The sequence below is a fragment of the Hypoxylon trugodes genome (genome assembly GCF_022578975.1).
Source record: "Hypoxylon trugodes strain CBS 135444 unplaced genomic scaffold F4822scaffold_1, whole genome shotgun sequence".
In the NCBI taxonomy this organism is placed as follows: domain Eukaryota; kingdom Fungi; phylum Ascomycota; class Sordariomycetes; order Xylariales; family Hypoxylaceae; genus Hypoxylon; species Hypoxylon trugodes.
Window position 1 is genome coordinate 1,301,614 of NW_026250016.1, and position 26,688 is coordinate 1,328,301.

A 26,688-nucleotide genomic window follows, 5' to 3' on the forward strand; every position below is an offset into this window, starting at 1 on the left:
ATGTTGGGGCATTAATATGAGATCATATATGAGTCAAATTAAATAACAGCGAGCCACCTACATGAACACATCGCTATTCCTCCTTAAACTTTTAACCACCATTCCCTAACCTCCTTTTATAGACCAATCAATCCCTCACACATCCCAAGTAACAACCCATGAATCCCAACCCTCCGTCCCTCGTCCCTGAACTGACGCATCTCATCCAGTATATCCTTGCTCCCACTATTACCCGTCGCCACAAGCGCAGCTGCGCTTATCAAAATTCTTGCGCAGATAGCAAAGACTTCCGGTTTCGACGTCCAGCCTAGTGGACCGTATCTTGCTTCGGAGCCCACGAGACGCGATATAGTTATGAGACCAGCGAGTGTCCATTCGTGTAAAGTGGATTCTGGCTCCGAGAATGATGGTGAAGGTGGAAGCGACTCAAAGACGTCGCGCCACCGCCGAGTCTCGCGAACTTCGTCTATATACAAGTTTTGTTCTTCAATAACAAACAACGAGTCGTCAAAGCGCATCGCTTCTTTTAGCTGGACCTCGGCTGGAATCCAGTTCTCCAGAAAAGAAATGGCGTTACTATAGTTTGAAGGAGGGATGTGTTCTATCATGCGACACGCGACGTGTGCTCTGAACTCATCGGCAGTGCTGTAGTGTATTGCTAGCCACTGAAGTAGACGTTGCCCAGCTTCGACGGAAACGAGATGTTGATTTGATAGTATGGGAGCAGCCGCCGACGCAGCCGTGGCGCGGACCTCGTCATCATCGTCATTTATGGCGTCGTAGAGTGCTAGAAGCCATGGTAAGTGCTGTGGGTCGCTAGCTGCGGTGGTGAATTCGTTGGTTGTGTTTGTTGAGAACGAGCGCATAGCACAAACAGCCGCCATCCGGGTGTCAAATGTCTAAAAGGATAATTGTTAGTATCATATGCACATAAGTGATTTTGATTTGACTTACCCTTTCTGCCATACCAGCATCACTCATCATCGCTCCCCAGGATCTTACCCACGACTCTTGTTCATCTTGGGCTTTCCCATCGGAGCGCAGGATGATAATTGCCAATAGCGGGCCGCTTACACGAATGATTGCGTCTGATAAGCTTGGGTTCATCGTTTTTGCGTGAAGGTCTGCCCAAAGCCGCACTAGAATCTCGTATTCAGGAAGGCAACTCAGTCCTTCATCCGACTTATCTAACAGAGCCTTGTCTATAAGTGTTGCGATATTTTCTAATGCGATCGCTCGCGGCTCTGGTGTGTCGGTTTCAAAGCATACTTGTACATATGCGTTGATGAGATTCCTTCGGGCTTCATAAGACTGCGGTAAGTCTTCATTGGACATATTCTCTAACATGGAGCAGGCGACGTTGACGTTGGCGTCATTCTTTAAGAATGCTGTCAGAGTTGACCCTAACGTGTTATTCGTATCTGTACTTGATCCCTGCAGAGCCTGCTGAATGACGACTTGTCCAAGCCTGACTTCGAGTAATGCTGTAGGTGCCTTACTCTTGTCGTAATCAGCAGCGAGTTCAAAAGACCAGGATCGCAGAAGGGTAGAAACACTAGAGGTGTCATCTACTCCTGGGGTTTCCATCTTGCGGTTCAGTTCGGCTAAGAAGCTGATAACTTCGATATATACCGCCTTCACTTCCGAACATGTGTTAATGCAGCTATTTGTCGAAGGTAGTTCAATGAGTAAATCGTATGCGACGCGAACATTAGAATCTATAATCCATTAGCTATAGGTTTGTAATAAAATTATACAACGTAAGTCCTTACCGGAAAGCTGGTCGGGCATTACTTCAGCAAGCCTTTCAATCAAAGCCTTTATCGTGAGGAGCACTCCATGCAGCTTATTTGCGGATGCACCAGAGCTAGCTAGAAGAGTTGTGATGGATTCAAGCCAACTCGCCTTCAGGAGGAAAGAACACAAGGTGCGAGCAGCGATATCTCGTACGTGCCAGATGTGGCTCCCTAGATACCAGGCAATAATGTCGTAGAGCTTATCGCGAAATTCCTCGGGTGGCCCGGCACGACGTATAATGTCGAGCGCTGGGAATACAGATTCGGCCGTTTGCGACCCTATTAAAACTCCACTTGAATTTTGCCCCATTTCAAGAAGGCTCACAAGAAGTGCCGGCAAAGCCTTGAACTTGTGGTAGGAGATTTTGACGGTTCGCCCATCCCAACCTGCCTCAATTGACAACTTACTCTCGCTAGTCCCGAAAAGACAATCGATTAAGCTTCTCAGGAGTAACAGACCACAGTTTCGGATTGCCCATCTGCAGGTGTTAGTTCATGAGAAATTATATGCGACTTTAAAGACTTACACTTCAGATTTGAGACTGTTTGCGGCGAGTTGAAGGCAGTCAGTGAGATATGACTCGGCTCTTTTGCTTAGGTACGAGCTCTTAAAAATATCCTTGGTACAATTCAGAGCATGTACCTGGGGTAAGTTTGACCCATCAGTTTGAGATACCAGCGCTGGTCGGCGGCCAATATCTTGTAGAGTATGAATGACATCTTCAAATGAGGGATGATCCGCGTTGGATGAAAGTATGCCTACGATGAGCGCAGGGATACCCGCCGATCTTCGAGTCGTCGATGTTTGCGTATGAATACAAGTCAGTGCCCCCTATTTATAACTTAGTATAAGGTACCTCATATAAAGTTAGAGTGCCAATTTTTATTACCTGATACCACTCGTCTAATAGACTAGAATCGTTGTTCGAATGGCCTGGAAAATATTTTACCAGCTGACAACAGGCAGTAAAAGTCTGAGAAACAGTGGTGAACGCTCCTCGATGTCGCAAATTTGATAACTCGTCAAATGTCAATCTTCCGATTTGCTCGAAATTCCGCCTTGAAGGAGCTAGAAGTTTTTGGTCAAGGTTATTACGAGCATTGCTTGCAATAGTACGCATCAAATTACTGCAGCTTGTTTAGCAGCTAGTTCTCCGTAGGTACGACTTAGTATCTTACCTTGATTCATGGATCGCTCGGAAACTGTAACTAAGCAAGTCTTTGGTGTCGAGTCCTTCAACCTCTTCAAGCTCTTCGGGTAGGTGACCTTCGGGGGAGTCATCACATAACACATGACGTACAGTCTGCCATATTCTTTGGCAACTCGTGATGGCACGATCTTGCAGTTCCGCCAAGACCTTCATGTCTTCTTCAGAGAACTTGGTGTCCGACAGCGAACCCCATATATAGCTATTACCATTAGCAACCTCATCCTCCCAACATAATTATACTTTTTAGTAAACTTACCGAAGCGATGCAAAATCCCCATGTACCGGCGCTTCAAGCACTGCGGCAGCAAGGTCCTTCTCAGCTGCAGTGATTCTAGCTTCAAGACTCGATAGCATTTCAAGCGGGATCCTTATTTGATCCTTTGCGCCTATACTCCAGTGACATAAAAGTTCAGATGATCGAGCAGCGCCATCTGAATGGTCTGCACGCGCGGTCCTTCGGGCCAGTTCATGCGCCCTGGAACCAAAGCTCTGGAGTTCTTCGAGAAGCGTCCCTCCCCGTCCGGACATCTGTAAGGGTAGCTCCAAGTCCTCATCCTTAGATGACAACGACATTACCAGCAAAGCAGCAGTGTCTCTCACGTCATCAAAAGGATCCATGATGAGGTCTAGAATGGAGCGGAGCCATGTAGAGTCAGCGAGCAAGCCCCTTAGATTGGAAGAGCTAGTAACGCCATTTCCAAATTGACCAGGCTTGACAATGAAGACCATTGCCTTCAATGCGGTGATATGTCGTTGATAGGACGTAGTAGGCGCTAATTCGCCTTTAAGAAAGCCTACATACCACGAAACGAAGTCCTCGTGCAGACGTAAGGTGTCGCGTAAGTCTCCCGCAACGTATGACTGGTTTTTCTTAACCTTCGTAGCTGGCTTGGTGGTCGTTTTGTTCGATCCGGTTTTATCGGCCTTCTTCGAGAGTTTTTCATCTTCTCGACGCAACGACTCTACAGTACTCTGGATTCGCTTGATCATATTCTTCGAGTGTCCTAGGATATCATAACGCATCATCGGGTCGGAGTCTTCGTGAAATGATGGTAGGTGTTTCTTAAGAAGCTCTAGGGCTTCTGCCGTGTATGGTTTTGTTGTGGAAGGCGATGCTATGAGGATAGACACAGCAGAAGACCGCGCTTCGCGAGATTCATGACATAGGACACTCTCAAGCACGTCCGCCCTAAGTTGAGAAGCCGAGTCATCATTGTCTAGACCTGTGTTAGGTTTGGTAAATCTTCTCATAGTCGCCTGGGCGCTTAGATGGCGCCAGTAACTTACCACTTCCAGGTTCTCCCACCACTCCGACTTTCTTCCCTGCTTCGAGCATTCCAAGCCATAGCATCGAATTAAGGTCCCAACTACTACTATCATTGCTAGTGAGTTTTTGCAGCGAAGAGAGGTGACGAAGATATGCTAGAGAGGCAGTTTGATCAGTCTTGAATAATGGAACAAAGATGTAGCGTTTGATTGATTCAAGATAGTCGACATTCATTTGCAAACCATTATATATAAATTTATGCCAATTCTCGGGTCGATGCCGGATGTCCTCGTCTGTGGACCAAGAACTGGTGAATATTGTGACGAGAAACTTTCCTGCCACATTACATACATAATGTAGCTCCATCCAAGTGAAAATCTTGGCAATGAAAGTATCCCAGAGGATGCTCTCGTCTGAGGGTAGGTTGTGAATTCTCCTGTAGATTTCTAATATCTCGTATGGAGATACTAGTTTCTTCTGGATAAAATAGTCTAGAGAAACCATAGCGGACTTTATTGACGGCCGAGATGACTGTTCCGTAATCGTAGATACGGTAATATTGAGGATAGTTTCCTTGACAGACGCGCCAACCTCTGGCGTAGGATTTTTAGATATGAAATATGTGAGAAAATCAACAACAAGTTTCATAGATCTATGCGGATCCTGTTCATTCCATTCCATGAAGAAATCGAAGAGTCTCAAGGCAGTACTTTCTGCAAAGGCAAAGGTTCGCAGCGCGAGATTGGTAGACTTGGAGCATTGCTCAACGAAGCCGTACAACTTTACACAAGCGTTTCCGGAAGATTGCTTCGGTTTCGCGGCGCTCACGAGGAGCTCTTCGAACATGGCTTTCCTAGGAAATCCACGTAAATATATGACCAGCCTCGTCGAGTCAATTCGGACTCACCATAGCTGTGATTCCTCGGGCTGTTCCTCAAGCCACGAAACAGCAACTCTAGGATTAAAGTCTGTCTCGCTGACTTTAGCAAGTACTGAGGACTCCATTTTGACCTTGGGGAACTATCATAGGTGATCTCAAATACTTTTTCAAGACACCTTCGCCCCAAGGTACTTCACTTCCAGGATTGGATATATCATTGGGTAGGAGGGGAAGACGGCGTGGGTGTCCGATTGGTTAGTCTCCCAACCAAAATATCATTTTTATGAATTAAAAGATCCAGGACCGTCACCGGGTTAGAGAAGACTTATATGACGAGTATTATAATTATCATGTAAAAGTTTTGAGAGAGCGATTTGAATTTGGTACTTTATTCAAAGTATCGTGGTACAACGACAGGGATTTTAAGTTTTCGGTACGTACCGAAGTATCTATGTATCCCGGTGTGCACAGACCACTTTGATTATCGCATTCACTTAGGTACGTACCTTATCGACGCAGAGAAACATTTTTTTATCGGCGAAAGCTTCACTCACCTTCCATCCCGCCTCTCCCATCGTACCCCGAGTTGCGATTCGCATATTGCGAGAATATACATATTTACATATACTGTAATTCTCCTCTATTTAATTCTAGAGCATTGGGATTGCACTTGGCAGTATGACCATTTGGGATGCGCTCACTGGACGAAAGTCCTCATCTCAACAACCGCAGTCGTCGTCCAATTCCGCTTCTACGCCCGCACCAACCGACAGCTATACACCCGTTCCCTTCAACCCCGATGACGTACGAGGAACGGATTCCTTTTCCGCATTCGCCGACCCTTCTCTACTACACCCCTTAGCAGGTCTAGATAAGGAGGGCTTGGAATACTTAAGTTTAGAAGACTCAGCCCTATCAGACCTCCCCGGCGCACAAACAGCTATACCTTCTCGAGGTTTCAGCGATGACTTATGTTACGGAACCGGTATTACATATCTGACGGCATTATCATTAGGGGGTGTATGGGGACTTCAAGAAGGGTTACGAAGATCCTCGGGTCAACCACCAAAGTTACGTCTAAATTCGGTTCTTAACGCCGTAACGCGAAGAGGCCCATTCTTAGGAAACTCGGCCGGTGTCGTCGCTATCACATACAACTGTTTCAACTCCGGCATTGGTTACATTAGAGGACAACACGATTCGGCGAACACAATCGCGGCGGGTGGCTTGAGTGGCATGTTATTTAAAAGTACACGGGGAATTCGACCGATGTTAATATCAGGTGGTATTGTGGCTTCGGTGGCGGGCGCCTGGGCGGTATGAACCCCAAATATTTTTTCTACGGCTACGAAAACTAACATGCATTAGGTTACTCGTCAAGTTCTCCTCGGCCCAGAAACTAGAGGGCAAGAATTGCACTTCTAGATTGGCGGCATTCGCTCGGTATGAGATAAATAATTTTCAACCCGAGTAAATAGGGAATGGAAATGGCAGTGTATGATATCAAACAAACCCTTAGAATGAAGCCCCTGCGCCGCACGATACCTCGATTTTTATTGGGCGGAACGAAGCTTCTAATTGGTGGCGAAGCTATGAACGATCTCTCCTCCGGCTGGGCATGTGTATAAAATAGGTGGTTAAAGTGCATAGAAAGCATCTGCGTCATGGGCTAGGTAGGCGTCCTGGTACAAGTCAGCTATGAGACGGAATTGAATAATTTCAATATTTTCAATTTGGAATGAGTTCTATGTTTTATCCATGGGCTATCAAGCATGACGTCAGGGGAAAGGAGGGGGTTAAGCAAAAGCATAAGGAGACGGAGTTATTCAAATGTTATTACTCCCCTTGATGTACCGGCGGTTACTCCGGTCCATGAGGTGCGTAGCTGCCTAGTAACCACCGACATATTATTATGTAGGAAGGTACATGGATGCCGTGAGTTTAGAATAAACATCCATGAAATATTTCATTGGCCTAGGTGCCTGCCCAAAGTTGTCGCGTCGCCGTATTTTTTTTTTTTTTAATACTTGTCATTTGTTTATAATATCGGCGCGTGTTTCTTTCACGCCGCTTCATCCCTTCCTTTTGATTTCTTTCCTTCCACCACCCACACCTTTTCATCAACAATCCAAACATAGTCTCATCAACGTCAATGCCAATTTTGGGAAGAACTTAGGTTCTTATCATTAACGATGTCTCTTTCCTCGCCGACCGATTAGGAGACGGCACGACGAATCAAGGAGCAATTGATCGAGAAGCGCCTAGAAGCATGGATGTCGAAAGGAGTAGACATCAAAGGGGAGGGTAATGTGCCTATTCAGGAACTAATCTACCGTCAATTTCAATTTGACGATACACACCCAGTTGCAGGCCCCAGCGTAGCTTGGAAGACTGATGAAGGATATCGCTTCATTCCCTTGGACGATCGAACTTCTATAATGCGCCAGTACGTAGAACAGCGCGAGTTATTCAACACTCTAGAAGAGAACAAGGGCCTTTCCGATGCTGTCAATAAATTGTTGGAAGAGGAAATTGATCAGAAAGGGTATCTCGCATTCGAATCGGAGTCTATCTTCGATATTCCTCCTGCTTCTACACTCAAGTTAAACAGCAAGGTTGGTTACATTATTCCTGTAGGCAAGTTAACTTGCTAACCATTAACATCTTAGGTTCGCCTCATTGCTAGATTCAAGCTCTTGCAGCGCCACATGCACACACCTGCGCCTGCGCCCGCACTCCCGAAGAAGCCAGTATTCGAGCCCAAAGAGGATGAAATCGAGATGTCAATGCTCCGAGCCACAGCAATGCAGACCCTTCATCTCGAACTCTTCCTTGCCTCACCCGATTATCCCATGGATCGCTTCCGCGACCTTCTCGAGAATGTCGCCGAGCCATGGCTCTCCGCTGGAATCTCAAACCGTGAGCTAGTCGACGATCAATTCGAGAAACCGAGTGATGGCCCTCAGCCTCCTATGACAGAAGCCGAACGTCAAGAATGGTATGACGATATACGTCTAGAGGGCAACCTTACCCACGAGCAACTCGCAAGTTGGTCTTATAGATTGACGGAGTTCCCACCCCACACCCATAGGAAGCCCACCAAGCTTTACACGGACTGGTCTTCTGTCAATACTAAGGAAGAGTACGAGGAGATGTGCTCCTCAGTCAAGGAGCGTGGTGTGTCAGCCATGTTTACTCGCGTAAGTTACTCCAAAATATAGTGTGGACACAATTCTAACATGAGATAGACTTGGAAGCTTTATCAGGTTGATCGCATCATTAGTGCGCGCACTATCAAAGAGCAGGAGTCACAGCAGGATAGTACCGATAAGGGCAAGGGTAAAGAGAAGGAGGTTTCAGCACAACTAGAAGGTCTCCTCTCTTTTGACAAAGCCGGGGAAGATAGTGAGTTTGGAGAGATGAAGGTGGAGTTGGTTACAGCAAATCTCACCAAAGGATAATGGGCTTGCCTGGGTCCATGGTACTTGGACACAATCCGTTGGCGGTAATATTGGTTTGTGACCATACATACCTGGAAATGTCGATACGTCTATCGAGTACTACAGACAGGAATTCTGGCAATGTTTGTTAGGTTACCTGCACTTTTCCATATTTGTTCTCGTGGGCGTTAGGCTAGTCGTCTGATGTCTTCAGACGAGTCTTGATTCGGCGGGACGCTATACGTATTTACTACAGACTCGTAACGAACCATGAGATAGGTAGTGGCAATTGGAAGGTCTAGGCCGTTTTATATACCCAAGTAGCAAACATCCTAACTTTTGTACTATATTTGCGCGAATGGTGTTTCCTCTAAAACTATGGCGGGTCGCTAAAGTCGGGTAATAACAAGTCGTAACTTCTAAGTCAACTAATACATGTACTTGCCCTACTACCCAACTTTTATGAACTCCTTCCTGCTGAAGACACTGCACTTGCCATCCTTGCCATTCTAATAATACTTACACATTCTTCATCCGCACTTCATCATCGTCGCTTCCTTTCACCTCTTCGTTGATACATTGCGACAGAACAACACAAGACAACGTCAAGATGTGTCTTCCTTGCTGGCCCGTTCGTGATATCTATCTTGAGGATGATCCCCCCCCTCGACAGCAGGGAATCCAATGGGTTTTAGACGGAAACAAGTGGGTTCCTGTTCCTGTTCGTGTGAGTATTACTTTTTCTCTTTTCGTCTCTTGTTATTTCCTGAAACATACAATGATGTCACGGTTGGTTTGCAATTGTCAGGCACCGTTCAAGTGCTCTGCCTGGATTTTTAGCAATGGTCTAGTTCAACCTATTTTTCTGTTGTAGGCAGCAAATGCATATACGGTACTTGATGAGGCAATTGCCTTCCTTTGTCTAAAGGCTCAATTTGCACATTCACGTTCAAGGATATCCTGTTAGCCTCGAGTCGCGTAACCTAGCTAGTAGCTACATGGGAAAACAACTCGAGATACTCTTTCTTCATTTTGTTCCTCTAACGTACTATTGGTACTAGTGGCGGTTACCCCCTCTCCTTCGGCGGTAACCCCCCTAAAGTTAGGGAGCTACCCAGGCAACACCTCCTTCCCGCCGTAGAATCACTACAAAGTGAGGAAAGAGCACAGGGATTTATCCACTGAACCAAACGTTTCTTCCTGTACTTAAAAACCTTCGTACCAGGCTGTTTATTTATCTTTCCCTTTCCTTCTCAACCAATAATCAACGCACCGGAGAGGAAGTAGGCACCCATCATAACACAACACGGCAACCATAATGGGACCCGCACCTAATTCTCCCAACTCTCTCAACTATCCCGTCCGCAAGAAATCTAAGGAACGCCTTCGTCCTTCTTCATCATCTAACACTCCTCCCTCTCACAATCACAACCGCACTCACAATTCTTCTTCCCACAATCGCGACCGTTCTCACGTTCATTTTCAATCCGGCCCTCCCTCTAACACCAATTGGGATACCAAGCCTGAGAATACCACCCCCAACACCACTTCCAACACCGGCGGCACTGAAATTCCTGTGCGAAAGCCTCCTGCGACCGCATCTGGTGATCAGAAAAGTGACGCGCCTCCGACGTACCAAAATCCTGGTCCCGGATTCAATCACACTGTCGCCAACGTTCCTGGTATTGGCTTAGTCTACAACGGCGCCAACCCGGCTACCGTTCAGCAGGCGCAACAGCACCAGACGTTTGGTTTCCTCCCTTCTCAGCCCCAAGTGTTGCCTCCGGGATTCACCCAGAATCCTACTGACACTTTCCCACCTCAATTCACTCCTGCCAATCACCAGCCGACCAAAGGAATGGCGTACGTCAGTTTCATGCCCAACCAGGGCCAGCACTTCCAACCTCCCGTTCCGGATACCACTTATGGTCCTATCCCTCACACTTACCATCCTCGCTTCGACAACCAGGCTGTCAGCGGACAGTACATGACCATTGATGGTCAGATCTACAAGGTCGTCAACCCTGCTTATGTTCAGGACGGCACTCAATATGTCCAACTCCAACAGGTAACTACCCCAGTTACTTTCAACCAAGGCTCGAACACTATTCCCACCTACGTAGCGACGCCTTGCTATGTTGCACCGCAGCCGGGCTCCCAATCCACGGCCATGTACATTATTAATGCAAGTCTTATCTGATATTTAGGAGCATACCAACCATTCAAGTGAATGTGTCGTGCTATTTCCTTAGGGATTTAAGCAATTCGCTTCGACCTAATGTGTTTTTTTCTTATTGATTCGTTCATCTTAACATCTTTCTTTGAACATATAAGCTGACCTTCTATCCGATTCAGCAGGGTTCTCAGGGTGCCCAGGGCACTTCTTCAGCAGCTCCTATCCTGCTCCAGCAACGAAGTGCTCCTCAAGGACCTGTTCTCGTCCAAGCCCAATCCGGTCCGCCCTTTCTCGGTCAGCAAGCTCAGATGGCCACCCAGCCTGGCCCGTTCCCCGGCATGGTTAATCAGCCTAGCACCATCCGAGTCGTTGGTGGTCCTGGTGTGATGCCCACTTCTGCCCCGGATGTCATGGGCATTGGCAAGACTGGTTTGGAGAAGCAAATGGAGCAGTACCATACCGCTCTCAATACTGGTGCTCTAGAGGGTCAAGACATTGCACCTGCAGACCCTGATCCGTCTCGCATGTACTATTGCCGAGAATTGGATGGAGAGTGGACTCTTCGAAACCGTTTCAGCATTGACAACATGGGAGATTGGCGTTGGTACGTCGTTCCCGAGAACGGCATCTTCTACGCCGTCCGCATCGCCGATTAAGCGCATCTACCAACAGAACGGTATGTCTTCATCATTTGGTGGTAATCATAGACATCAAAGAATATGCGTATCGATTTCATTCTGCAGATATTCTGGCCCATTTCTGTTTATTGCGTTGTTTTACGAATTGCTTTTACCAATCGGTAAATTCTCTTTCTATTTCTGAGAGTAATGTCAACTAACGTGTCCTAGACGTTTTCTTTGCCTTGCAATTGAGTACATCAATGAGGCATCTCGTTTCCGCAAACCAAGTAAGCCGAACTTATTAGTACCTATGCATATAGCTACAAAAGACTAACCTATCTTTCGTGTACGCAGAAGGTCAACGACGATCCTCGGCAGAATTAATGGAAAGGCAGGCCGTCGAAAGGGGGAAACGGGTGCGACGATTTGCTTTCGACTTTAGGGTTTTATGCCCACATCACGATTTTCGTTTCTTTTCTGTAGGGTTTGAGATTTGAGGGTTCACCCGGACTCATTTGCATTTGAGATCGCAGCTTGTGTGGTACGATCCTTTACCTCACACGTGGAGGTTAGGACGGCATTTTGCCATACCACGGATTGATGACATCAGCTAACCATGAATTGGTACATGAGATTGAATTTATTCATCTTATAAAGCATGTCTTACATCCTCAACTCTCTGGATCGGCATCGCACGGAGTTTCCGGAGTTTCCGGCTTTCTGAGTTTAAGGAACAAGGTGGCACAGAGGCGTTAATGTGAAGGAAAAAAGATTAATTCATAGATAGTCAACACAATGGTCTGTCTACATACATCTGCGTCTGCTTTGTGAAGCCCTTGACCATGTGAAGATACAATCAAGATAATTAAGGTGGGTGGTGATGTTTTGTTGAAGTTGTTGAGGCTGAGATGACACCCTAAGTTTGCGGGATGTACCGCAATTCTAACCCCGCCAAGGTGCTGCCAGCTGACAAGGTAGATTCCCAACTGACATCTCATTTCGTGCTTAATATTTTTATCTCGTCCTCTTTGAATGGTCTTCTTCATCTACTTTATTTTCCTTTGCCGACTAGCCAGTATAACTCATCACTCAAGGTGGGCTTGGACCCATTTATACCTTATTATCAACACTACCTAGGTACATATAAGAATAAAGGGGTCATTTTAGGAGGGGACACTAGTGTTATTAATTATCAACTCTTCTCCATGTTTGCCCATACAAACATAAACGTACAACTAGGCACTAACTACGAAAAGGGTTGTATTTACTACTAGGAACTTATTGCATCGCTACTCAATTCCAAATACATCTCACGCATATAGAGAAGTTTGTCGTTAACTCTACGTTGAAGAAATGGAGCCGCTCCTTTCGGCCTCATGCTCGGTCATTGGGCTACCGAGTCTACATATCCGAGCTATATAAATAAAATCTTGCTCCGAATCCTCTTATCTGGTTTATTGGTAAGGGAGCGATGTTACTATATAGCCTTCCCGTTTCGGGTATGCTGCCGTGGTGGCGGATTATTCTTACTTGAACGAAATATCATATGTTATGCGAAATTCTACCGCTTATGTAGCCCCTATCACGTAGGTGTCACGACTAGCACAGCCGGTCAGCGACGATGTCGGTCCTTATGAAGCTCAAATAAGCCTCCTGATACCTAACCCTAGGGGTAGTATTTCCTGTTCCGTGGAGAGCATTCATACCCCGAATCTAGCACAAGGATTCCTAGTCAAGTGTTTGCTTCTACGATCTCATGTTTGCTCCCTTAAGCGCCTCCAAAGATGTCCTCATCAATATAACGACCCAGTACCCCGGATCACCCTCTCCTTGGCGAACGGGTAGGTATATCTATCTACCTTAGTTCCATCTTCCCGCCATGCTACCCTCCCTATCCAGCTTCAATGTGAAACTTACTAGTCGATTCGTTCCGCCTCATTTTCGAGGTTGGCCCTTGGGCTATTGCTCCCTTAGTTTCCGTATATCTGTCGCAAACCTGAACGATCGGGAGAAACCATGGTAGCAGACGATCGTGGGCCGGAGGAGGTCACTGCGGCCGCGGTGTTCGTAGGGTTGTCGGCTATAACAGTGGCACTGAGGTGTTATGTTCGAGTGTGTATCTTAAAGACGTTCCGCGCGGAGGATTTGTTGGCTCTGGCGACGATGGTAGACCAGTACCCTCCTCACAAAGTCGTAAACATCATCAAGACTAATGGAATAAGGATAGGTCTGTTACATAATCACACAAGTATTCACCTTCCGAAGCATATCCTACGGCGCCGGTCGACGCATCAAAGACGTCCCCATCGACGACATCCCACGTGTCCTAAAGGTAACTAACCCCTATCGAATCCGGGCATCTCATGCCTACCTACTATAACCGAAGCTGATAAGAGAAAACAGATGCGCTGGTCCGGCGAAATAGCCTAGGTAATAACATCCATCCTCCTAAAATTCACCGTCGGCATATTCCTCTGGCGCATATCCCCGCAACGCTGGCAAAAAGTCATCATCTTCACCATTCTCACGACCTGCCTAGTATACGGCCTCGTATACGCATGCATAGCCGCGCTCCAATGCCAACCCGTATCGTACTACTGGTACCGCTACACAACCCCCATGCGCGGGAAATGTATCCCCGGAAACGTGGTTATGGGCGCGACGTACACCGCCGCAGCGATAAACGCGCTGGGGGATTGGGTGTTGGGTTTGCTGCCGATTGCGTTGGTGAGGAAGTTGGAGTTGTCGAGGAGGAGTAAGGTGCTTGTTTCTTGTACCCTGGCTTTGGGGTCTGTGTACGTCTACCTACCTGGACCCCCTTTCTCCTTTTTTTTAACTACTCTTGGTACTAAGTGAAGAACGGGAAGATCGCTAATGTAATTGAGGTAATAGCGCTTCGACAGTGACGATCGTTCGTATCCCGTATTTCTGGCAACTTACTCGGACAAACGACATCGTGCACGACTTCGCAGACCTCTCGATCTGGTCGACGGTGGAGAACGGACTCGGCCTCGTCGCATCTTCGATTGCGACTCTACGCCCATTGTTTAGGATAATGTTCAAGAGCTCAAGAACAGGGATATCATCGCCGCCGCCGCGATACTCGCCGTATTTGTGGAGAAGATCGGGGAGAGCGTCGATACAACGTGGAACGGCAGACGAGAGTCCGATGCACTACAGGATGCAAGAGTATAACTCTAGTAAGGCGAGAGCACGGGGTAAGGAGGATTCGGGATTAGGGTGAATGGATACGTATATAGAATAGGGTAATTTACGAACGAATCATCTGTGGACTGACTTCACTTGTCGTTCTTATGAGTGGTGTACCTAAGTAGGGCTATTCTTGGTATCAAGAACGAAGGTATTGCTTCCCCCATACGTTTATCTTAGCTTGATGAGGCACAGTAAGTACTTCAACGTGCGAATTGGTACGGTGAATAGTTTTCCTTTTCGGAGCAAGTCGACTCAGCCATCCGATCTGAAAGATTCTCAGGCTTTCCATATCTCAAGCCCCCAAGCCACCTCGTCATGATATAAAGAGAGGAGGTTGGGAGGCGTTCTTAGCCAGTTTCGCAGTCCCCCATCCAACAGCCACTCGGAGTTCATAACGACCAATCCTCGTCGAAAGAGTTATCGTATCTATATTTTTACGTATTGAAATGTGTCGAGACTACCCTTCTGTACAATGGCTTACCAAACACGGGCAGCGCAGCAACCTGGCCGCCTGGTTGGTCGACGCGCGATACAAACGTGATATAATGAAACGGATGGCATGGGATTCTTCATATTACTAAATGTTGAAAAAGAAGAAAAAGAAAAGAATTGGGGGTTGAGACGTAGTAGGAAAACTTGGAATAGGGGTTACCAGTCTCGTCAAAAGCAAAAAGATGATCCGACAACGACAGGATTCGAACCTGTGCGGCCGAAGCCATTAGATTTCGAGTCTAACCCATTAACCACTCTGGCACGTTGCCTTTGATCGATTAATTAGCGGGCTAACTTTGTCTTATATCCCCAAAAGAAGTATCCCCGAGGTTTAGCCATCGCACAGTTCTTGCATGTTTGCCAATCGCTCTATTCCGCTTCAGCGGAAAATTTACACTAGGAAACGCCTTATATCGTCTGCTAAGCAAAATGATGCGCTCATTTCATATCCATTTTAAGGCCTATATAAAGCTGGCTTGGTAGAGCTATCCTTCTCGAGTTTACCAAAAAATGGAAAAACATCTCTCATCACAAGAATCTCCGTACACTCCGGGTATTGACTTAATTGTTTGAAACAACCTCGCTCTCCCATTTCCTAATACCCTTCGCAAGTGCCGCGCAAATGAGCCTCGACGTTTCCTGTATGTCAAACTTCAAAATAATGATAGAGCCATCCTTACGACCTAGAATAACAGTGTTCTTTGTTGCTTCTGTGAACATTGTTCGATATCCCGAGGGGAGCCAAAGCAGCTTCTCGAACCCTTGGGTCACCCATTGCCTTTCCGCATAGAGGCAATTCTGCGTTACTTCGGACATATCTTCCAAAGAAACATCCTGATGAGGGGGCCCTAGTAGGGTTGGAATCCGTCCTAGTGAAGATAGGACATGATGAGAGTCGGCCGTAGGAGTCAATAAACGAAGCATCATATGCTCGACAGTATACATGCCGATCGCCTTCCCGGTGGAAATATCACCAAGTAAGATAGCCGTCGATTCAAACTGGTGGCCCAAGGACGCCGTCATCACAAGCCTCCCAGTTTTCGAAATCGCTATATCACCAATGGCTACGTGCTTACCGGAAACATTGATGGTAAATAGGGTCTCCTTATTCCCAGACGCAATTCGACACACGGAGACGCGGGCATCAGATTGTGCCGCCGTAATCACATGCCCCTCTCCGTCGAATAGAAAATTACAGTCGCTCCCAACCTCCGGAGCGCATATTTCTTTTCCCGTTGCCGTCTCTACGACGACGATATATGATAGCCCCACGTGCGGTCTAAAAGCAAGTAATTTACTGTCGGATGAGAACGCAGTCTTATCAAGCCCTATAGCGCATTCATGGGAGGCCAACTCCTTCCGCACTGCCAAGTCCCATAAATGAATACGGCGATTCAATGATGCGCACGCAAACTGGCCGTTCGGCGAAAATCGAAAGATCATAGACGGTGAGTATTTAGGGTACTTCTTCAATGATATGACGGGGATTTCCAAAAGCTTTTCTAGGGTCGTACACTCTAAAATGTGGGTGACGTCTTGTCGAAACGCAGCTACATAAACGTCACCTGGTGAGAAAATTACGTTATCACAATGATAACGAGCTCGGTCACCTTTGAAATCCCCGTCCCAAAGCTGAAAGTCAGGTGTTCTCTCATCACCAACATCCAATGCTGCGAGTCTTCCGTCCTCTGAGAAAGTGGGCAATCTCAACATATGCTGGAAGATGTGCTGCAGGTTTGCTGGCGGGTTGACAGGCTCGCCATCGGCATTCCAGAACCTGATCCCCAAACCTAATCCCTCTCCCGATCTTGTCAATATGAGGTTGTCATTCCCAGGTACAGTCTTAATAGAGTAGACCCAATCCTCGCGCTTCTTGTCGTGGACTCTTTTTATGTCGCTCGTCAAGTCCCAAAGTCGAATAGCATTATCATCACATCCCGCCGCTAATATTCTGCCGTCTCGGGAGATTGAAATCTGAAACTCGAAGTCTGTATGCCAAGGCCCATTGCTAATACTCCTAACCAGGTCCCAGGTGTCCAAACGTCGGAGTTCAACAATACCACCGTTTTCCGCGATGGCTACCAGCCGCTCGTCTTGTGGAATGAGCGCGATACTGATCTGACGATCGTAAGACTCGCGCCTCAGAACTTCCCCTGAGAGGTTCCACAAGATGAGCCTATAATGATTTGAGGTGCATAGTATAGCAATACCGTCCCTGGTGATTGTAATGGTATTTACCTCCCTGTCAGTGTTAAAAACATTCACCAATTCCCCCCTTTCAATACTCAACATGCCAACCCAATCTCGGTCTGAGCTGGAAGACGCTGTACCGTAGCGAATGGCGTCACCCTGTGAAGTTTGTCTCTGTACATTGAAAGGGTATTCGTCCAAATTGACAGAATCACGTATGATATAGCCAAGTAAGGATTGACCATCCGGCGAGAACGCAATACCGCCTGGCCAGTTAAAAGGAGTCTTGATAATGCGAATAGCCTGTTTTCTGTCGATATCCCATACTCGGATCGTTTTGTCGAGAGTCATCGATGCAATGGTGTTGGTATTTGCTGGCGAGAAGCCAACCCAAAACACAAACTCCGGATTGCCCATGAGGTCAATTGTCCTCCCCGTCGCGAATTCGAACACTTTTATACATCCATTATGCATACCAAGTGCAACCATTTTCCCGTCGCTAGAAAATGCGCAGCTTGACGGCCATGGGGCATCAAATTTAAAGCACTCGATCCCCGTAACATAGTTCCATATTCTTATAGTCCCATCTAATGACTGCGACATGATGAGGTCATCCGTAGGAGAAAATGCGACCTGTACTATCGGCGAGGTGTGGCCTTCCAGGATTGAGAGCTCAGAAGGCCAGTTATCTACAGGTTTTGGTTTCAGTCTTACCCAAGACGGGATCATGTCTTCAAAAGTACGTCGTATGATGCTTTCTGCTGGACTAAAAAGCAATGCGGAGCAATAAATTTGCAATGGAGCATAACTGATAACCGACTGATTCATCAGCACAAACCGCTTAGCATCGTGTATTATAGTAGATAAGCCCGGGTTTTTGGCAGACTAATCACAATAGAAATGTATAGTTAGTCTCTGAGCTTGTTGTAAGGATTCTGGCAACTTACATTGATGAGAGTCTGCAAATGATTGACGATCAAGACCGCATTCGCGGTATCTTGAATTAAACTCATCGCCTCTAGCCAGTAGAGAAAGCTTTTCCTGAGAAATTCGTGGACCTGGCCGTTGTCCTTCAGGCCGACCTCTTCTCGTTGGTTTTCGTCAAGTTTGGCAAGATGGTGAACCCAGTAGCGACATGTATATTGTAGATAGTGCGGAAAATTCTCATCGACTTGGCTCGACGAGACTTGGGAGGCGGGGGTCCCCGGTGATAAGAGGTTGCACATGTCTTGGCGGAGATCACGAGACATGAGCTCCAGGCATCTTGTAAATACCTCCTGGTGCGTCGGCAATTCCTGAATTCGGAACGGTAGCTGCTTCGATCTCTCTTCGTTAAGAAGGAAGTCACGGAACGATAGATGGACGAGGCCAAGGGGTATATTCTTGTCCCGTGGAACATGTACGACGGAATGGAGTCGATCTAATACATCGTCAACGTCGTTTTCCGATAATCCTAATAACTTAGTGAGCGACGGCACTGAAATGGGAGCAAAGAGCACCACAATGAAGCCGAGAATCTTTCCAACGTGAGAGTATAGCTTATCCTTTATCCGCCTCGGTCGCCTAGCCATTCCGGGCAATGATAGAACTTTGAGATATATTTCGTCAATTTTCTGCTGGGGAGCTGATTCCTCATCATCCTCAAATATCAGATCTAAACACTCTTTTCTAGATTCCTCCCTAGTGAAATCATCGTCATCTAGAAACCGACATGCTGTTGCCGCATAGATGAATAGACCATCGGCTTTCTTGCTCAGTCGTTCGATATCGATACCATGCTGTGGAACTTTGTAGTATTCAGCAATTTGTGCCAACCTGTGAGTGAGATAATATGTAATATCATCCGTTTCGCGATCCTTTCCTAAGGCTAACTCGATCTTGTCAAGGGATGCGGCACGATATATGCCGTGGGGCATATTGCTAAAATCCCTAGCGATATGATCATCGTTCCTGCTTGTAACTAGAAATCGGAGCTGGATTTGATCGAGATTGTTCAAGGCTGTCATCATATTGAGTAACTGGCGAGTTTCCGTCGGCTCTACGCACTCATCGAGTGCGTCAATAATGACAATTAATCGTATTGGTAGAATGGTTTGCCGATCAAGCACTGAAAGAGGCCTGATAATCAAATGATCAAATTGCTGCTGCGGCGCTTTCGTCCCTATAGCCAAGTTCTCTTGAATGCAACTCACGACTTGAGACTTGAAATCTAAAAAGGCTTCCGCTAAACATCTTGAAATGGTGGGGAAGAACTCTTTGGTGCTGTTTCTAGTGATGTCTCCTTGCTTGAAAAAGAAACTAGCTCCAAAAAAGGCGTTATGAGAAGGCTGGTTCTTATCCGCCAACGGTTCCCTGTTGTATAGGGCATTTGCGATAGTCAGGGCAACACTCGTCTTGCCAGTACCCGCCATTCCATAGAGCCAAAAGATCGCTTCACCCGTAGGGTCTTCTGCCCAGTTTTGGATATTATTCAAGATGCGACGCTGGGTTCTCTCCCAGCAGGGACTGTCCGAATTTACCACTGCGGCGGAATCAAAGACAGCATTCCCAGCAAAGGGTAATGACAATAGGAGTTGGTCGGCATTATTAGCCTGCTAGTTGTTAGTATATGGTCAGATGATCGACCAGAACGAAGGTTTGCTCACTTGCAAGGCCTTTAACGTAGCCTGCTGCAAATCCTCGAGATTTATGGCTCTGGTCCTAATATTGTCGACTGCATCCCAGGTTTGCAGTATTCTAGTAGTCACACGGTCACGTACGCCTTGGTCAATAAGTTGACTGGCATCTTCAATAGCCTTCCACATTTCCTTCCAGTTGTCGGCCGCCACAACATTTCTTGCGAAGCGATGGACCTTCCTCCTCTTATATTGCAACAAGAATCTCATTAGATATACATATGCTTGAGCGTAGACGCGGACGATTTGCGACCTAATGCTCGAGCGAAGTTCGCAAGAAGACTCGGATTGACTTGTCATGGTTAGGATATCACCATTGTATCCTATGAAGGATGAGGTGCTTTATGGTGGCTTATACGTACTATGAATCTTGTAGTTCAAAAGAGAGGAATCCGTCTTGCACCTCTTGGTAGCGAACGAGGAGGAATAGGATCTGATTTAGGCCATTTGCCGCATCTTCGTCCTGTTGGAACGCATCGTCCAAAATCTATCGAGACCATTTAGTGTTCAACAACTCTTAATAGCTTTTTGAATAGTTATTCACTGCAATTGTCAACACTTACTGGGAGGATGGTTATTATACCAGCCCAGGCTAAGGCCGCCTGTGGTTCAGCTGAGATGGCGGAGCTCACAACATCTTTGAATGTCAAGACGAGTTTAATAGCTTTGCGAACGACCTGTCTAACGACGATGGGCTTTCCGCCTATTGTGAAGGTGAGTTGAGCTTCTGGGAGCTTCTCGAGCCTTTTCTTAGCGAATTTCTGGATTAATTTGAGTTGTTCCACATCATCTTCAATCTCATCAGCATTGAATGATTCCCCATTCACTAATAATATTAGCACGGTCCTGTCAAGGATTCATCGCCTTAACATACTATCCGGTTCAGCATCTACATCTTCTTTTAGATATTTCTTGAAATTTACAAGAAGTCGAGAATTCTCTGGGTCGCTCTTGAGGATGTCATAGGCTTCAGTCCATAGCTCTTGCTTAAGAGACCTGTCTTCATCATGAAGTTGACTGGTTGCAAGGCCGGAGTCTTGCTCGTCAACTTGCACCTTGATAGTGATAGGGGACGATTAGTTTATGTTTATTTTACGAACGGCATGAATTAAATACGCACTGGCATTGTTTTAACTTTCGTACCGAACCATGTTTGCGCTCATGCTCAGATTACAGTGCGGGGTGATGAATCGGTATACCTTAGATCTTAACTCCGATGGCTTTTCGTAGCCAATAAAAATGACTGGTCTTGTCATAGCTACTAGTATAGGTAATGATCGACAAAAAAGTTTAGCATCTCTTTGTCTGATTGGCCAGTTCATTGAGAATAATAGGACCGAACATCTTTCTCAAATCGACAATTCTAATAAGCTTAAGAATCGCATCGCCCCAAGACACACCCATACCTGCTCAGTAAACGATGTAATGAAACCACTTCCTCTATCGCAAAGCAGCGGCGCTACTACCGCCACCACCACCAACCACAGCATCACCAACAGCAGCAATGAATACGAAGAAGCGCTAGACCAGCTGCAACCACTACAACCGATCCTCCAAGGCTTCAACCATCGCAACCGGAACCAGCACCGGCGCGCAGCATGGTGGGCCTCCTTCGGGATGCTACGGCGACACGTCGACCGGCTAGTCTATGAACTCCTTGACTTCGTATCTGCCTCTCTCAGAACTAAAAGCAATAGTGGCAGCAAGAAGCGCAAACATGATGAAGGCGGCCGTGAGAGCAAGATTTTGCAAAAGATAAAAGGCGATGAGGAAAGATTACGCGGTCACGTGGAGTGGTTGAGGGATGTGTTGGTACCGAAGTGTTATTTGTATGTTTTTCCTTTTTGGCGTCGGGGAAAATAAAATCAAGAGTTATCAGCTAACACATTAATTAGAGCATTTTCGCAGCTAGCAGCAGATAATCAATTTGCGACGCTCGGCGTTGTGCTGCTGGGCGCGCTGGCCCAGGTAAACGCCGCCTGCACAAGAGTTGTGGGTGAAACGGCTGCTGAGGAGGAAAACGCTGCATCCACCACTGTGCGTGAGCCTAGCGCCACCGCACCAGTGAAGGAACTCAGCAATTCAAGTGGTACAGAACCATCCAACCGGCAAGGAGGTGCAGTGATATCACGGGATGCGGTAGAGAAGTTGCGACGGAAGAACGCTGTATCAGAAGAGAAGAAAGCTCAACTTCCATCCGACACTAGATCCGATACCACAAAAAAGACGAAAGATCACGACGATGACGCCATATCTACCGGAAAGCAGCGTGGTGTAACCACGAAAACCAAGGCTAAGGATGCGGATAACGCACCTAGCAGCGAGGAAAAAGTAAAACCACCCAAGAAGAAAAAGAAGACCAAAAAGGGTGGCGGCGATGAATTCGATGCCCTATTCAAGGGTCTATTCTAATAAATACCTTGGATATCAAATCGCATCACTCAGATACCCCTAAGCAATGAAGACTTCATGAAGTTGAATTTTTAAGCTGATTTCCTGCGTTACTATCAAAACTCGCCAAGCATTAGGTACTTGTGACATAAAGCTACACGTGTTTGTTTAACACTTAAGATTTTTTTTCTTTTCTTAGAAAAAAAAGAAAAAACCAGTCCTTCTAAGCCCCATCAAGCCAAGAGACCGCTACAAAAAATAACTTTTTTGCCCCGATGCTCTCCAAGTACACAGTGTATCCACACTTCAATCAACCATCGTCGTCTGAATAGCTTGCATTCATGTTAGCAAAGAGAGAAGGACCAGATGAAGGCCCCCGAAGGCCATATCAACTCCCGTACTAAGTAAGCCAGAGTTTTCCTAAGCTCTGGAGGTAGCTAAACTCTTTAAAATCACCCTTAAACCCTACGCGTACACATCTTCCCCCCCAAGGCGAAATCCGATTTGGAAAACGAGAAAAGTTTGCATTCCAGGTCCCCCAAGTAAATCTTTGAATTGCCGCTGTTTTTTCTCGTCTATTGTGGATACCCAATTCTGTTTCAACGACCTGTCTCTGCTCATGATATTGACCTGTATGACCAGATACGCGCTCTCATATCGCCGGAACCAGTTGCAAAGTACCCACCAGTGGGGCTGGGAGCCACGGAGATAACCGAGTTCTTGTGACCCTGGAGCATGAGTTGCGTAAAACCAGTTCGAGGATCCCAGAATTGCACGCCGCGGTCCTTCGATCCCGACATGACCCAGTTAGCATCGGGGGTGAGTGCGACGCTAAGTACAAAGTCCTAATCCTGTTAGCACGTGATGGACGATAGAAGATTGTGATTATAACTTACTCGATGACCCTCGAATGTCTTGACACATCTGCCCCCCTTGGGGCCAGGGTTCTGCACACCTCTGGGTGTCGAGAGTTCCCACATCTTGATAGTCTTGTCCAAGCTACCACTCACGAGGTCCTTTCCGTTAGGAGAGAAAGCGACGGAGTAGACACTGTCCTTGTGGCCTTCGGGTCCTTCGAGCCTCTCCAAAAGATATCCTTGGTGGATATCCCAAACGCGAACGCTCTTGTCAAGAGATCCGGCAGCGACATACTTAGTGTCAGGGGAGATAGCAACAGTGGTAACGCCATCCTCAATAGAGAGGGTTAGCATATTAGTACCTTGTTCAATATCCCATAGTCGAACGGTTCTATCGCCACTACCAGAAGCAATTGTGCGTCCATCCCGAGCGAAATCCAGTGAATAGATGTCTTGCTCGTGGCCCGCAAAGGTGTTGCGAATTGTTCTGTTGGCAATATCCCAAACCTGTCTCACTCAGTTAAATGCACAAATATGAAAGAGTTAACATAATTGACTTACGCGAATGAGTTTGTCCTCGGCACCAGTTGCAAGATACTTTCCGTCGGGACTGAAACATACACTACGGATATATAGATCCCCGGAGATGTCGACGTTTTCATCTTGTAGAACGCACACCTTCTCGCCAGTAGCCACGTCGTAAATTTGAGCAGACCTATTGCAACCTGTTGCCACATATTTACCATCGTGGCTGAACCTAACACAGCACACGACGCTCTCATGGTTCAAAGTGTGGACTAGGTCAACGTCTAGCATACGCGGGACTTGTTGGTTGAAGATCACGAACCAATCGTCCCGAGTTTTTTTAACGTGAGCGGGGAGACGTTCGACATCCAAGTCGCCAAGAGCATTGTTCACCATGGGACCGGGATGAGGTGGCAGAGCCCTGTGATCAGGAGTCGGGTGGTTTGCCACTTGCGGTGAGGCACCTGGTCCGGCGTAGGGCATAGGGGTGTTAATCTGGGGAGTAGCCGGTCCGCCAGCCGGAGGTCTACCAATGCCGCGCTTGCCCGGGCCGGGTGAAGCGGTGCTCTGGGGAGGCTGGCCAGGAAATCCGTTTGGGGCCGGTCCTTGGTATGGTTGCTGGAAAGGGGGTTGTTGCGCCGGTGGCGGCGGAGGGGGGGGAGGACCTTGTAGCCCTGGAGGAGGCTGAGGCATTTGATGCTGTGGCCCAGGAGGGGCTTGCTCTTGAGGGGTGGGCTGTGGCGGTAGGCCGCCGCCCTGCCCTCCTTGACCTGCCATAATACCGCTGAAGAGGTTGCCACCCATGCCGATTGAAGGAGGGGGAGGGCCTGCGGATGGGCCGCCGTGTTGAGGTGGACCAGGTATGGTGGGTTGAGGGGCACCGCCTCGTGCGGCCTCTAGCTGACGGCGAAGTATGACCATCTCTTCTTCATACCTACATCGGCGAGGTTAGCGATTTGTTCCTTGGTTTAGGAGTAATATCTTCAGCGTCTACCTACTTCGCTTTAATGTTCATATGCGACTGTTCTAGTTGATAAACCTTCTCACGGATTAAATTTGCTTCTTGCACTTGCTGTTGAACTATCGAACTGTTAGTATACATCACTCGCGCAAACATCATAATCAAAGTAGATACGTCATTTTAATTTCGTATATCGCTTCCAGTCGCTCAACTGTGCGCAACTAGCTAGGCGCGGCAACTGTTAAGCCATTCATTGATGGGTTGGTATTAGACTCACTTTGTTGTTCGTATCCTTCGTTTATCCGGACTTGGTTGTCAAATTCATTCCTAATCTGCTCCAGGAGCTCGTTTAGACGCGCCGCATTTTGCGGTATGCCGCGATGCTGATACATCGACATTTTGAAGATATTAATCGGCGCGCGTATGGATTATCGCCGGATTGAAGTCGAAAGCTCTATATCAATAGATGATATTGTTTTTGTTGGGATGTTTTTTCTCTTCTCGATATTAGGGATATTGGATGACCGATAAAAAAAAATCGCGAATTCTCAACCTCTCCGATAAGGATTACCGCAACTTCTATTACGCCTCACACGCGAGGATTCTCCCACCCGCAACCCAATTGCAAGATCGAAACGAGACTTGACAAGGTCCCGTTAAGCAACGATGGGCATAGTCGTGTCACAGAGGGCAGGGTCGGCGTGAATAAGGAGAGAAGTCGTCGTGGGTAAATGACGCGATCGTGCCTTGTCGCGTTCCAAGGTTCTTAATCGGGAACGATAGGATAGATGGTGAAGTGGCAACGTTGTTGAGGCTGGAGATGAGGCGTGTTTGTGGGTGTTGAGAAGTAAGACGATCGAAGAAAAAAAAGAAGGGATGGCAGAGAAAAGAGGAAACCCAAGGTTGGTAATACTCAGATTGTTTGACCAGGGCTTGGGGGCTAGGCACGAGCTGGATTAGAACCTTGACCTGTTATATGGGAGTAGGTATGATGGGTAGTGGGTTCGGCGACGGATCCATGCAATGCACGGATTGTGAGGTTGCAAGGGTAGTGCAGGGACAGCGGGTCAATGTACACAATCCACTATGGTGCTACATCACAGGTCCTTTTTATAAATTTTTTTTTTATTTATTTATTTTTTTTCCCTTTCCTTTTCACGCTTTTAACGTATACGCGATTGCTAGTATATACCTCTTTAGGTATAGTCAGTCTTCCTTAGCGGATGCCGGGCCAAGGCTGCCTGCATGGTGAGTGGGGATATGGGGGATCCATTGGCAAGCAGAAAAGGGAAACAAGCCCCCCCCTGGGTACGCGCCGATAAAGTAACAATTACTATGTACCTAGGTTTACTAGCTCGGCATCCATTTAGAAGTTTGTGGAAATCGCGATTTCACGGAGGATATGGGGCGCACACGCAGAAGCTAAGCCAACTTGGCAAAGTTAGGTACACGCGAAAAGCTCCCCCCACTTAGCCAAGAGCTTATATGCGCAGTGGGTTAGGTTCAATAACGGCGACGGTACGAGGTACAATTTTCGATCTGAAGTACCTACGTACCTTTATCCATACATGGTCCGTGTACCTATGTATACACAATTACGTATATGTGCATACGGATAGATACAGATCAACGGATATGAAAGTATGTACTTAGGTACCTTCGGATGCATACATTTGCGGACGTTCACAGAAATGGGACGGGGCGGCGCGTTAGCTAAGTCTTACCCTACCACCCCAAGTACAATGCAAGTGTACGAAAGTTCTCTCTTGTAAAAATGTGTTGCATTGTCTCAACGCCTCTTTTTGACCTTTCTTGTGCTACGTGTCCGCGCAAAGTAGTGTATGTCATATTGTAGACTGGCACCTTGCCTCGATGTACTTTTGTACATTTATACGGAGGAAGAGAGACACTACTGTACGTGCTGCTTTCCCGAGGTTGGATGACAGGGGAGTAATATAGGGGAGCGAGCCAGCGATAGATCCAGCTCGGGTAAG

The 26,688-nt window shown here is 47.0% G+C and overlaps 8 protein-coding genes and 1 non-coding gene across 9 annotated transcripts; 5 read left to right on the forward strand and 4 right to left on the reverse strand.

Annotated features, from left to right (window-relative positions):
* Positions 1-25: 25 nt before the first annotated feature.
* Positions 26-5,531, reverse strand: F4822DRAFT_384771 (putative death-receptor fusion protein-domain-containing protein). The gene is made up of 9 exons (XM_051456558.1): positions 5,182-5,531; positions 4,295-5,127; positions 3,264-4,224; positions 2,976-3,206; positions 2,687-2,924; positions 2,324-2,628; positions 1,773-2,275; positions 955-1,718; positions 26-899 (listed from the first exon to the last, which is right to left on the reverse strand). Exons 1-9 carry the CDS (start codon positions 5,277-5,279, stop codon positions 117-119), a joined length of 4,716 nt encoding a protein of 1,571 aa, XP_051319242.1. The 5' UTR covers positions 5,280-5,531; the 3' UTR covers positions 26-116.
* A 301-nt stretch (positions 5,532-5,832) lies between these two features.
* On the forward strand, positions 5,833-6,579 carry F4822DRAFT_423937 (Tim17-domain-containing protein; the record flags this gene model as incomplete). The annotated part of the gene is made up of 2 exons (XM_051460064.1): positions 5,833-6,471; positions 6,523-6,579. 2 exons carry the CDS (start codon positions 5,833-5,835, stop codon positions 6,577-6,579), a joined length of 696 nt encoding a protein of 231 aa, XP_051319243.1.
* Positions 6,580-7,303: 724 nt separating this feature from the next.
* On the forward strand, positions 7,304-9,023 carry F4822DRAFT_14104 (uncharacterized protein). Its single transcript, XM_051452851.1, has 3 exons — positions 7,304-7,769; positions 7,824-8,354; positions 8,403-9,023. Exons 1-3 carry the CDS (start codon positions 7,428-7,430, stop codon positions 8,613-8,615), a joined length of 1,086 nt encoding a protein of 361 aa, XP_051319244.1. The 5' UTR covers positions 7,304-7,427; the 3' UTR covers positions 8,616-9,023.
* A 667-nt stretch (positions 9,024-9,690) lies between these two features.
* Positions 9,691-11,708, forward strand: F4822DRAFT_14152 (uncharacterized protein). Its single transcript, XM_051452859.1, has 2 exons — positions 9,691-10,662; positions 10,950-11,708. The coding sequence occupies exons 1-2, from the start codon at positions 9,913-9,915 to the stop codon at positions 11,424-11,426; spliced, it is 1,227 nt and encodes a 408-aa protein (XP_051319245.1). The 5' UTR covers positions 9,691-9,912; the 3' UTR covers positions 11,427-11,708.
* A 1,991-nt stretch (positions 11,709-13,699) lies between these two features.
* On the forward strand, positions 13,700-14,763 carry F4822DRAFT_384783 (uncharacterized protein). The gene is made up of 2 exons (XM_051456559.1): positions 13,700-14,185; positions 14,283-14,763. Exons 1-2 carry the CDS (start codon positions 14,010-14,012, stop codon positions 14,632-14,634), a joined length of 528 nt encoding a protein of 175 aa, XP_051319246.1. The 5' UTR covers positions 13,700-14,009; the 3' UTR covers positions 14,635-14,763.
* Positions 14,764-15,283: 520 nt separating this feature from the next.
* F4822DRAFT_t12 lies at positions 15,284-15,364 on the reverse strand. The gene has a single exon. It is a non-coding gene; the product is annotated as a tRNA-Ser (tRNA).
* Positions 15,365-15,513: 149 nt separating this feature from the next.
* F4822DRAFT_384784 (uncharacterized protein) lies at positions 15,514-21,120 on the reverse strand. Its single transcript, XM_051456560.1, has 7 exons — positions 21,081-21,120; positions 20,835-21,015; positions 20,524-20,786; positions 20,323-20,447; positions 19,931-20,252; positions 18,233-19,876; positions 15,514-18,170 (listed from the first exon to the last, which is right to left on the reverse strand). The coding sequence occupies exons 1-7, from the start codon at positions 21,084-21,086 to the stop codon at positions 15,657-15,659; spliced, it is 5,055 nt and encodes a 1,684-aa protein (XP_051319247.1). The 5' UTR covers positions 21,087-21,120; the 3' UTR covers positions 15,514-15,656.
* A 265-nt stretch (positions 21,121-21,385) lies between these two features.
* On the forward strand, positions 21,386-22,372 carry F4822DRAFT_423942 (uncharacterized protein; the record flags this gene model as incomplete). The annotated part of the gene is made up of 2 exons (XM_051460065.1): positions 21,386-21,789; positions 21,856-22,372. The coding sequence occupies 2 exons, from the start codon at positions 21,386-21,388 to the stop codon at positions 22,370-22,372; spliced, it is 921 nt and encodes a 306-aa protein (XP_051319248.1).
* Positions 22,373-22,429: 57 nt separating this feature from the next.
* On the reverse strand, positions 22,430-25,797 carry F4822DRAFT_384788 (WD40-repeat-containing domain protein). Its single transcript, XM_051456561.1, has 5 exons — positions 24,972-25,797; positions 24,732-24,813; positions 23,770-24,667; positions 23,248-23,715; positions 22,430-23,196 (listed from the first exon to the last, which is right to left on the reverse strand). The coding sequence occupies exons 1-5, from the start codon at positions 25,090-25,092 to the stop codon at positions 22,969-22,971; spliced, it is 1,797 nt and encodes a 598-aa protein (XP_051319249.1). The 5' UTR covers positions 25,093-25,797; the 3' UTR covers positions 22,430-22,968.
* Positions 25,798-26,688: the final 891 nt, after the last annotated feature.